This window comes from Anser cygnoides, chromosome 1, assembly GCF_040182565.1.
Source record: "Anser cygnoides isolate HZ-2024a breed goose chromosome 1, Taihu_goose_T2T_genome, whole genome shotgun sequence".
Taxonomy (NCBI): domain Eukaryota; kingdom Metazoa; phylum Chordata; class Aves; order Anseriformes; family Anatidae; genus Anser; species Anser cygnoides.
The window spans coordinates 129995928-130008462 of record NC_089873.1 but is presented as its reverse complement, the minus strand read 5'-3'; the positions used below and the strand labels follow the sequence as shown (position 1 = coordinate 130008462).

General features: G+C 40.4%; 1 protein-coding gene across 3 annotated transcripts in view; it reads left to right on the top strand.

Annotated features, from left to right (window-relative positions):
• The window catches only part of REPS2 (RALBP1 associated Eps domain containing 2), a 96338-nt gene that overhangs the window by 30398 nt on the left and 53405 nt on the right, over positions 1-12535 (top strand). For all 3 annotated transcript variants that reach the window (XM_066981470.1, XM_066981457.1, XM_066981465.1), the window contains exons 2-7: positions 348-471; positions 2230-2378; positions 3937-4060; positions 6942-7039; positions 8644-8782; positions 11057-11120. In XM_066981470.1, coding sequence (XP_066837571.1) covers positions 348-471; positions 2230-2378; positions 3937-4060; positions 6942-7039; positions 8644-8782; positions 11057-11120 — 698 coding nt within the window. The remainder of the gene's footprint in view (positions 1-347; positions 472-2229; positions 2379-3936; positions 4061-6941; positions 7040-8643; positions 8783-11056; positions 11121-12535) is intronic.

Here is a 12535-nt window from a genome sequence, read left to right as displayed (position 1 = left end):
CTAGGAGTGCCGAAGCTTCTGCAGTGAAAACGTGAGATGAGATCATTTCACCTGCTGTTAGAATCATATGTAGTATGAAAGCATACAAACCATTTTAGGATAGCACTGCTCCCCAGCAATGCTCCTAAAAATGGTAATAAATAACAACTTGTCTCTGATGTTCTAAGGGGACTGTGATCAAACAGCAATATCCCGAATTGGAACAAATACTTTTACTAGATAACTTTAAATACAACACGCGTTTTGCATTTGTAAGGACTTTTTGCTTTGCTTGTTTACCCAGAGCTGCTTGCGTGCCCTGAAAAAGTGAAATGCGTTTTACCAGCAGTGCGTCTCTTCTCTCCTAGATTACGGAAGTTTGTGGAGCCAAGCGTGTGGGTTATTTTGGTCCTGCTCAATTTTACATTGCTTTGAAGTTAATTGCGGCAGCACAGTCGGGGTTCCCAGTACGGATTGAGAGCATTAAGAATGGTAAGTAGTAAATTTTGCTTGCAGCACTTCGCACTTGTTTTTTTGCTTTCTTTAATGCTTACAAGCTCTCTGTGCTGGTAAACTTTCCTTCTAGCTCGTCTGTGAAACCAGTGTATTTTGTGGAACAGAGGAAGAGCAGAAGGCAGCGTTACTTTCTGGAAGTAACTGGTAGAAAACTGCACAGAATGACACGTGGCAGAGCTGAGATTAGAATCGTAGAATCATAGAATATCCCAAGTTGGAAGGGACCCACAAGGATCATCGAGTCCAGCTCCTACAGCCCCTCTCAAAAGGCATTGCCAAGCGGTGGCTGGTCAGTGCTGTGGATGCATTTCCCTGCCACCTTTGGCCTCTGATCTTGACGGCTGTCTGCAGCATGGGGCTGATAGCTGCTTGGGTGGAGGGGTGCTTTGGGAGCCGTGCTAAAATAATGCTTCCTGTCATTAGATAGGGAAACGTATGGTAGGTGTAATTTAAAGCAGCTTCGTTCTCCACAAAGAATGACAATGAAAGTAAACGTACAGAAAGAAAAAGCCTCATAGTTGGGGCACTGCTGCTGGCACAGCTTCAGCTCAGCTGCCCCTGCTGAGGGCAATGAGTTGCAAAGGGTTTGCTCCTTCCTGGGTGAAAGCACCCACAGGTGAAAGTATCTGCAGCCCCATGTGTGCCAAGCCCCTCATCCCAGCTGCCAGTGAGGCGGAGGGGTCAGATCCTGGCACGGCAGGACCGGGGCTTAGACCACATCAGGGTTTGTCCGTCTGTTTTCCTTGCAGATGGCTTGTCTGTGATGTCTCGCATTGCACATCTTTCTAAGGATGCCACTGTTAGTCTGAGAAAAATCAAGGTAAATTAGAAACCTGAACTAAAGTGAGATTTACTGTGTGCATTTTACAAGTACAGCAGCTGTGCATCATCCACCAGTCTGAGCGAGCAAGGGTCCTTGTATTGGTATCGTGCTTACTTACTCGGCCTGAAACACTTCCAGCGCTAATTACATCTTCCCTTGAAATATATTGGTGCTTTCAGGGTAGGATGAGTAGCATGCAGCAAACCTAAATTGATTTCTTTTTCTTCCTGGTAGCAGTTGTAGGTGTAAATGATTACAGAGGTGATGTACGGCTCGATTTTGAAGGCTACGCTCTGTTAATTCTATCTGTATTGATCTTTGGGGGTGACTATGTACAAAAAAAGATAATGATTTATAATGAATATTCCCTCAAACTAATCGTGAATTGTCCTAAAGATACGTTTGCTTAAAAGTGTCCCTCTTCTGCTCTGCAAAGGAGAAGCGAAATGGGACCTTTTGACACAGCCGTCTCACCAGGCCCTGGCATGGTCTCTGAGCCCTACCATGTATAACTTGCTCCTTGTATGATGGCAGCACTGAGAATACTGTCATCCTGACCTAATGAATTCATCAGTCCCACAGTTTCTATGAGAAACTATTCTTTTTACTACAGACAACATTTTCAAGGCAGGAAATGAGTTTGCTGCTTACTTTAATAATGTGCATAAGGCTTATTTCTTTCTCCATGCATTAAGAGATAAACTGTCAGGCTAGCAAATGTGACTTTGTGTACCATTCACATCTTTATTAAGACCTAAAATAATTACAGGAGTTCCACATTTATAAATATTACAAAATATAAATAGTGCTCTTTCACAGATAAACTTTTCACTGGTTTTACAGTACGGTGCTGCTTCAAGGACTGTTAATGTTCTGAAGTCCCAACTGAATTTTTCTCTCTTTTAATGAAGAATTGCCTCTGCCGCGGTTCGTGGCGCTGAAAAATGACGGTGACGTACGCTATGGGACTCCAGCAGAGCTCCATGGAGTTAAGTTTCAGGTTCCACACGCAACTCTGGAAAAAAACTCCTACAAGAGAACAGATGAAGGGGACAAACAGGTAACGGGCCTGTCTCCTTCAGGCCGGTGTCATTGTGTTTTCTCCTTTTGGGTCCGGCCCTGGAAGTGATGACACTCACGTGAGCTTACACAGTTTTGCAGCACAGTACTAAAGATGAGCTCCTTACAGGAAAAATAATCCCCATTGGGACTGTGCTCTTGTTTTGAAGATCTCATACCAGGCACATCCCTGAAGGGAATTTCTTTATATGAGCATGTTTAAAACTCGGCCCTGTAGTCTTCTGTGTAAGTTTGTGCAGTGTTGTAGTCCTCCCTAGTGCAGTGCTGTGTCTTGGAGAGTACAAGGGGAGGGGGGGGCAAGTAGAAATCTGTCTGCTCAAGGGGGAATAAACAGGAAAGTGAGTGATTTCTCATGGCAAGCGTGATCCTTAGTCGCTCCAGAAACACTTAGCTGGAGAAGAGGTGCTGAAAGGGGGAAAGCTGGTCGTGAGCCACTGTTTCTGGGTGGGATAAGGCCACCGTGCTTCCCTCCTTACTAATCTCCCCCAGGGGCAGTCCAGAAGAAACCTCTTTTTCTCTTGTCCTCAGTGAAACATCGTCCCAGCTTCTTGTGCTCTCAACTGCTAGCATAACGAGGCTGGCTAAGGAAGATTTGTGTTCCGTGCATTTGGGAGAGTTGAGAGCGCTCATTCAAAGACATGCAACTTCACAGAGCGAGCAGTATTTGCATAATTTTCCCTAGGCATAATGCCTTCTCTTCGGGTGCCGCGTGGGGTCACGCCGTGGGTGCCCCATGGCAGACGTGTCACCTCCTTGCACTGTTCTCACGCGTGTGTGGCACAGCGTGACAGCGTTGTGTCAGCCTGGGTGATGGCATTCCCAGCTGGAGGTTAACCAGCAGCAATAACCTGCTGCAAGATGCACAGCTGATGTAGCAGGATGAGGAAAAGGAGCGTGTACGTCTCCTGCCTGTGTGCATTGACACTGAAGCAGAGCACTGCCCTCAAACCTCTGGCTCCATCTGGGTTGTCTTTGTTTTGTTGCATTTTCCTTCAATACAGTAAACTGCTTCAGGATCGCATCCTCTTAAACACTTTCTGTAAGTCAAGAGAGAGTGAGCGCTCTAGGATAGATACCCAGTAACGCCTACAAGTCCACCAGATGCTTAAAATACCAATTCAGAGATTTATTTTATATTTTTGGTACATGTTTTAGTACAAAGAATGCTTTCTCAGAAATAATGCCTTCACATTAACTAAACGTGTTATGTAAATCCAAAGATACCCACTCACATTAAGCCATCTGCACTCACTCCTTCAGGCATATTTGGAAGTAGGATATCTTAAGCTGTTTGTTGTAAAGCTTCACTATGCCATTACCATGCTTTATCCCTAGAAGGCTCAATACGAAATTCTGTCTTTACCCTCTTTTGTTTTTTTAATGAGAATTTTCTTGGATATAGAGAGTCGGAGGGAATCGCAGTGTTTTCCTCTTCTTTGTCCATCATGTTGCATGTGTTTGGATTGTGGTGCAGAATTACTTGGTGGTTTTGTTGTCATCTCAGAGTTCCTTTCTGCGTTGATGTGTTTCTGAAACAGGAACCCAAGTCTCCACCGATGTCTCCAATCTGTTCACCTCCTGCTTCTCCGTCTACTTACCAGAGGATACCCTTAACTTACGGATATGGTAAATCAAGAAGTGGGCTGGAGCAGCAGCATGGAGGTAGGGTAAAAGTTGGAATGTGCACACTGTATTCAATTATGCTTTTTTCTCTCTCTCTCTTTTTTTTTTTTTTAGAAGCATCAAAATTTCAAATGGAACTAACAATCAGCCCAGTGATTTTAAAATTTAATTATATCTGAGTTTTGGAAAATGATCCAATCATGTCATTTTATTTTGCCTAAAAGCTTTTCTTTGATTGTTCACTCCTGTCTTCCTGTTTGCTTTCTGGTAAATTAGTTAGATTTATGTGTCACTGCTCACAGATAAATGCTAATACCCAGTCTCTGACAAGACTACGTGCAATGTATCTCAATGATTGAGAGTCTGTGAGTATTTTCAGAGCGTATGATGCTTTTGGTATAGTTAGAGGGGAAGAAAAACCCACTCCTGATTTCAGTAGCTGCTCTATTACTATTTGAATTTACAATGAACCTTCCTTTGCAGGAAAGGATAATAATCTCTCCAGTTTCATAACGGAAATAACAATAGGACATGAATATAAAAACAGTCCCACAGTGTAACATAGACAAAACAGATAAAAATAAAGCACTACAATGATGCTGTGTCCTTGATCTTACTGCCTTTAAAGTAGGTGGCAAAATGTTCTTGTTTTAGTCAGAGGGTAGTGGGGCAGAAGCCAGTTTTCACAAAGGCTTGAGGAGCTCCTGTTAACAGTAGGGTGCCTGTGCTCTCCTAATTCTAACATCTGATGACCAAAGCAGTGAAGATAGCAGGCACTGGTATATAGCACTCCTCTGTCAAAGGGACCAGAAGGAGTGCTGCCAGTTCGTGTGTTTGTAGTGAGCGAGGAGTAGAGTGTTCTAGTCCTTTAGCAATTGTCTTCATTTACAAATGAGTGGAAAAAACAGAGCTAATACTTAGAAGCTCATTACAGCCATGGTAAGAATGTGTTCAACACTGTCAAATGGCCTTCACATGAAAATCATATTAGTGCAGAGTTGCAGGCATTCATTTGTTGGTTAGCTAAACTACCATTCATTCAGAGACAGGATTTTTTTTTCCCATCCCACTCTTAGCATAGCTGAGTGATGGCTGACTTCTGAAAAAAGCAATATTACTGAGATTGTCTTCTGATATGACACATGTTCTGCTCTAGTAAATAAGACCTGCAGCGGACAGCATACACCCTGAAGACCTGTGCACTAGGAATGAGGATGCCTTTGGGAACAGCTGCCCATATTTACCTTTAGTGTGCTCTACTGTTTTCTGGGATTTTTTTCAGGCTCTGTCAGTGACTTGCTTTTTTTTTTTTTTTGAAAGAGTAGGGATAGGGTGTCTCTGAATTTGCATGCAGTGGTAACTTCAGTGAAGTTTCTCATGGAATTGACAGCTGTGTAGTGCGTAGACAGCAGCCTCCAATGCAGGTATCAACTTCTTATAAAATTAATCATGCAGCTGCTTGAGGTGGTAAAATCTTGGAGGTGTAGAACGCTAGTCTTTGCAGAAAGCACTGCAAATTGAAATAAGGGCATAGAATTTTTCAGCTCAGACCCAGACTACTTCTTTCCAGAAGAAGTTCTTCAGCCAAACATGTTCTCAGTGGAAGTAACTGAATAACACGTTATGACCTGTGCTGTACCAAGTGCCAGGCTAGTTGACCTACTGATTCCTTCTGGCCTTTAACATTAAGAACCTTCCAGTTTACTGATGAGTATGCAAAAGGCTAGGCTTGAAGACACCACCACTTGCGTATGTGTCTGAGGTGATAGCTTCACAGAACTCATCTTGCTAGACTTATTTTGTACTGAAAGCATGATTCTGAAACTGGGACAAAGTGTCTCTAAGGTCAGCCTTTTGCACTGCAACTATGGCTATATACGAGTGGATTTTACTTTTTTTCTTGATAATTTTTATGTTTTTCTTGCTAGCAAACACACAGCAGTGTGACCTTGCACTTAAATCTCCTCTTGAAGTGCTTCTGTATATTTTCCAACTTCCTTCCTGTGTTTTTTTTTTTCTTCTGAAATTAGAACTTGTACAGGAATAAAAATAGATACCAGGATAAGACCACTTAGGAAAGCAAGGGGTTTCAGGATGTAACTTTTAAGGTCTTCCTGAGCTCAAAAATGCCAAGATTTCTTGGGTTGTCTTCTCATCAAGATTCTTTTAAATGCTGTCTATCGAATGCAGACTGTCTTTGTTGTGGTACATTTTAAATGTGCTGGCAGCAGAAGTTTTCACTCTGTAAAAGTTTGCAAGTGAGTTGCCTTTGTGTTTGCATACTTGACCTGTTTCTAAAACATTGTTCTTAAATGTGCCGTTATGTCACTGCTTACTGTATTTACTGCAGTAGAATGCAAGTGACTTGACTTAGCAAAAGAAGGAGTGGTTGTTACTTTTCTTTACTAACTTTACTCCAAATAATGAGAAATGGTGAGTCATGTTTTTTGATTTTCAACAGAAATTAGGGAGGGGGAGGAGAAGAGTATATGGAAGATTAATATATAGAAGATTTGTGATTTACTGTTAGATAGCGTTGTCAAAGCATGTTTTTTTACATCTCAGTTGAACTATTTCTTGCTTCTTGTAATGCCTTCTGCTATATAAGGCTGTAAGTATATAAAATGTATAAAGATATAAATGGGCTACATAGATAGATATTTCCACATTATGAACAATACTTTCTGTTATCTAATAATATATAATGACAATTCTAATCAGTAATGTCTGAAGAAGAATGATGTAACATGAAAGACAAGCGTGTGGCTGGAATTTTGTTGTTAAAGACAAAATCTACTTTGATACTATGATACTGTGGGGTCACTGATGCTTGACCTTGCAGTATTTAATTTTTTGCTTTAGCCTAGTAGAACCTTTTGGATTATTTTCTCATTTTTATACTTACTTTAAATGTCTGTAGCTCCTTATGAAGTCAGACACACTACTCACCAGCAAGATGGATCATCATCAGGGAATTATGGAGCCAAACCTGCACACGCATGTTCAACTCTTGGTCGGGTAATGAATTACATGTGTTTTTTTCTTCAGCAATGTTACTTCTAAAATTATAGATAAATTAAAACAAAAAACAAACAAACAAAAAAAGGCAAAAGAATTCTCCATGGTATTTTTAGACAAGAAACTGAAGCGTGCCTTTTAGTATATGAAAAATAAAAAAGCAAAGATGATAGGAAGAAGAAATTTAAATGGGTAGTATAATTAAATTGCTGAAGCTAAGTAAAATGAGAAGCAGGAAATAGTGCAGATAGGAAGGCTGGCCTGAGAATCTTCAGTTCAAAAGTTAAAAAAAAAAAATAAAATGTTGAGGTTATCCTAGCAAAAGTAAAACATTTTCATTTGAAATATGAGGTTTCATTGAGGTTCTTGCTTGATTTAGAATGTCATCTGTAACACATACATGGAATTTATGGTCTAATATTCTGTGTATTACATTTTTTACCCCAGTTTATAAGATGGTGTCTCAAACAGAATAAACAAATTTCTGGCCATTTGTTTGCTTTTATGAGATGAGTCCTCTGTGTTTTCCTGCTGACTGTCAAAGCATATCTTTCTCGTGTTCCAGTATGCCTGCTGTGCATTTATTTTGCAAACAGGTAGTTTACCCTAAGGAGGGTCAGAGCTCACCTAAGGGAGAGCTTTTCCTAAATAAATATGACTCAGGGGCTCCGTACTTTTTCCGTTACGCGCAGCATCCCACATCCATATTAAAATGTCACCTGAGCCTCAGGAAAAGTTCTACGGATAATGTCACATAATTTGTGCTAACTTGAAATGAAATTGAGTGCATTCGTGCAGTACTTTGAAATGAAAATTAATTTACAACTTCATGATGTTGCCTGTTTCAGGGATCTTTTGATGTATTTCAGAACTGGTGTTTTGCTTTGATTCTTAAGAAATTGAGAGATGGATGTCAGAGAAAGGGTTTTGGAGTTGGTTAGAGCCTGGTTATTGTTTGTTCTTGCCCCCCTTCCTTTTTAAGAGTGCTGTCATCCAGGCCTAAAGCATCTTAAACACCAAGTTATTACAGTTTAACAAAGACACTAATTATATTGACAGACCTCTTCTAGGCACCACCACCAAGCTAACAAACATAGCGGCCTTCCTTAAACGAGTCATTCAGAAAAGCACATAAGTAAATGAATAAAATGTCCTCCTCTAGAATATTCTTTCTCCCAAACTTTTTTTTTTTTTTTTTTTTTTTTTTACTGAAAATGTGGGAAGTGACAGCAAGTCAAGGAGATCCCTTGGGACTTGCAAGTCTTTTGAGCAAAAACGTGTGCTGAGTTACCTGGGTGAGCTACAGATCCAGAAGCAGTCTAGCTCCATAGTTACAGCATCTCTCCTAGTACGTAGTTTCTTAGCAGAGCTAAATATGTCAGGCACCGTGTTGCATATATATAGCTGTAGGCCCTTTTTTAGTCCCATTTTAGGTATATGGTTAGGTCAGCGTTCAAAATAAGAGACAGTAATCGACATGGCCATTTCTGCTTCTCATCGTTCTAAAAGATGTGTCTGCTACCAGAACAGCATGAATCTGGTCCATTGAGGTTTCCAGAGTCCAGTCTGGCCCTTCTGGCTGGTGCCAGTGGCCCTCTTCTCAGTCTCTTTCAGTGGAGCGGGAGCAGCCAGATAGCAGTGCCCATTACTCAGATGACCCTTGGAGGATAACTGAGGAGCAGCGAGACTACTATGTCAACCAGTTCAGGTCCCTGCAGCCTGACCTGAACTCCTTTATTTCAGGTAATTTTTACCAAAAATGTCCGCGTCAAGTAGAGGAACCAGGCTGAGAGACATAAAGTATTAAGTAGATAATTATTTTCTTTTCCCTAGAGTGTATTTGTGAATGAGAGTTGATTGTGTTTTATTTTCGAAGGCAAACAACTAAAAGAACAAACCAATTCTATGGGTATTGTGTTTGTTTTTTTCCTAAATATGGACATTAATTCTTTCAGAAGTGGTTCTGTTTTAAAAGCTAACCATTTGAAAATGCATCACACGTACTTCAATTTTGCAGATATACTTTAATATTGCAGATCTTTTTCCCTTTCATGTCAGTCCCTGCAAGTTTACCCTGCCATCTGAGAATCAGGCCAAGTTTTTTTTTTCCTCTCCCTTGTGCATCACGCTCAGAAATCCCAATGCTGCTTTTTGTTACACATCTGCAGTCCTGTTGTCCTCTTACACAGGTGTAATTGTTGGCAGTTAAAAAAAAAAAAAAGGCAGCAGTAATAATGCAGATCAGGTTTTTGCCCTCGGTTAAGCTGACTGCAGAGCTTAGGGGAAAATGACATGAAAAATTGTGACCTCGCACTAAAATAAAGTGGTTATCTATTTCCAGTGCATGATTTGAAACTGCTGAGAGAACGAGCACTGCTTAGACTTGAGGCAACACTGAACTAGTCCTCGTTTTGGGAAAATGCTTACTTGAAAGGAAAAGTGTTGCGGTTCAGTAAAAATTAAAATGAACCCTTATTCTAAGGGACTGTATTTGTAGATCAAACCTGCAGTGTGTATTGAGCTGAAAAAACCCTAGGCTTGGGCTTACTTTCCCAACAGAAAAGTGCAGCATCTGTGTGATGAAAGTTAAGCATGTGTTTAACTCTCCTGGGTGGTTAAACCTGAGTGTTTATGGCTTTGGGGGACTGAGATTTTGACCTCCAGGTGGTTAAAAGCAAATGCTGGAGAGCATACCCATGGTGAAAGTGTTGTAAGAGCATACTGAGATTGCATTTTCATCCTGAATGGGAGGATCAGGCTACCTGGGAGAGGCATCCCCACAGGTACTGACAGTCTGGCAAGGAAGAAGTCGAAGGGTTTACATTTTACCGAGTCCTGCTACGTATTGCTGCTCTTCAGCAGCATCTGGGATTCAAGAGGCTCAGATGCAGCCAGAGGTTTAAAGGAATACCTGATGTTGACATAAATCAGTGCTTCAGCAGTTCTGTACCTCAGTTAAGTCTCTTGTGTAATTTGCTTGGGAGAGGAAATGGTTGTTCAACAACACTATTTCTTTACATCCCTATATAGGTCTGTGACTGTGTGTGTGTGTGTGTATATTCATATAGGGCCTTTCAGGGAGCTTTGCATTTTCCTTTATATTGTGTGAGACTCTCAGGCAGTCCTTGCACATCCAGAATTACTTTTTATGAATGATAAATTGGAGCTTCACACAACATCCTAAAATAATTAAACTGTATAAATCCTTGCTGCAGGGTGATACAAGCGCTAGAAGTTTGTCCAGGCTTAGGAAGTTATTTAAGAAATCCACGATATGAAAATCCATCAGAAGTTACTGAATATTTCAGTCCTACTGCTGGTCAGAGGCTGGGGGGATATTCTGGAGCTGCATTATTATGTGGCTTTGTCACGGTCTTGTACTCCTCTCTTGGCATCTGGCGTAGGAGAGGACATGCTGCACTAGATGAATTTTGTACCTGTCCTTGTTACAGCCTTCCTCACGCACTGCAGTGGGCGATCTGACCTGAATGCACGAAGGAGAGAGGGGTGTTGACCTAGAAGTCTGTGTTACCTTACATTATGTAAAATATTGCCATACATTTTATAAGCCTATATCCTGGCAGGGCTTCGGGGACATGGGAAACTTGTGCCGCCTCGGTAGCCTGTGTGCACAGGATGGTGAAATACTGTATTTGTTAGCTAGGAGAAGCATGACTGCCACATGTGGCTTCTGGGTGAAGCAGAGCCATTTGTGTCCGTTATTTCATCACTGGTGTCGTGGCAATGTGCTGGTTAGAATCACTTGTACGGAGGCCTGCTCTCCTTTATTTATTTTTCCCGTTCGGAGGGAATGGGGAAATGAGGTCAACAGCTCTGTCTGACTTTGTCACTTATTCACCAAGAGACAAATGGTCCAACAGCTCTATTAGGTCGCAGTTAATCTGAGTGTCTGTTGAACGTAAAGTAACCAGCTGCTTCTGGTGAAGCAGCCCTGGCCAAATGTAAATAATTGGAGACTTAATTTCAAACAGTTGATAAGGCACAGTTTCCCAACAGGTTCCGTGGCAAAGAATTTCTTCACAAAATCAAAGCTGCCCATCCCAGAGCTTTCTCACATCTGGTAAGTACTCTAATAGCGTTTGGGATGTGTATCCTGTTTTTCAAAAGATACCTAATTCAAGAGTTCTTGTTAAATTTTAAAAAGTGTCTTCAGTTGTAATTATTGCTCTTATCTCCAGAATCACTTTCAGGCCCAAGCAGCAGGGTGCTCATTGATCTTCCCGACACGCTTGTTTTCTGTAGAGATGTTCGCCTACTCAGCAGGACGGGGAAGGTTTGAACAGCTACGTAACTGAGAGCTGTTCTTAAGTGTGTTGTAAGCAACATCATTAGCTCAACAAACTGACATTTTTCATGAAACGATGTGGAGCAAAAGAACATTTGGAGTGTTTTAGATGTGTTGTTGGCTTTATGTTTCTGGCTGTGTTTTGTCAGATGAGGCCTAATTAATACCTAATTTTTAGTAAGTGCAACTACATAATTCATCAGTGCTTTTCTAATGAACCAGTACACTTACTTTTAATGTACATGATAAAATTTGACAATAATTCTATTACATTTTCATAAACAACATGGCGCTTTGTAATTCAGCATCATCCTTCCATATAGATAGGAAAAGCAAACAGTTTAAAATGTTGATTAAAAATACTGATAGAGTTTTTACTTCTATATATGCTTTTACGAGGATAGATGTGAGGAAAAGCTTGCAAGAGCCTAAACATCTGTTGGGGTTAAAGAATATGTCTGGAATCTTTTCAAAGCGGATTGTCAGTCATGAAATAATAATAATAAAAACAACTGAAGAAGCATTATACTGGGGGAAGTGAATATTGGAATTTAAATGAAAGTTTATATACGAAGAATGGATTAACCCAATATGTAACAAAACACTCTATTTGTGTTGCTGACATAAGTGGTTCTCTGCAAAAAAATAATCAAAGAAAAGTACTATTTTCTAGTAGGCGATTATAATTTTGTAATGATATAATTTATCAGGTCATGTCACCGTGTTAAACACATGGGATATTTCAGACTTTGCCACTATAACCTCAACAGCTTGAAAAATACTGATTACTTTCAAAGTGTAGGAAGTTATGTGTTTATTTATTTTAGTCACTGTGCTAATATAATAGTAAGGTAATAGTTATTTCTGGCAGAGGAGTTGATTTATAAAATTGAATTCTTGAGTATGAGTATCTGAAGTCCAGTTTTCTTGTTTGAGAAGAATGCGAGAATAAAGAGACAACAGATTTAATTAACAAGCAGTCAACACTAGCATTTGAACATGTCAAGAACATTAATTTACCTCTATTCTTGAGGCTAGTCAATGTTGCTAATTAAACATTTGCTGAAGTCCACTTTTAACTTTGTCTGCTTGAATTGGCTTAAGATCCTGCATGGGTTAGCTAAAACTGCTTTCAACCATTGGAAAGTTAATTTCGTCCTTAGAAACATAGGGTATGTATTTCATGTTAT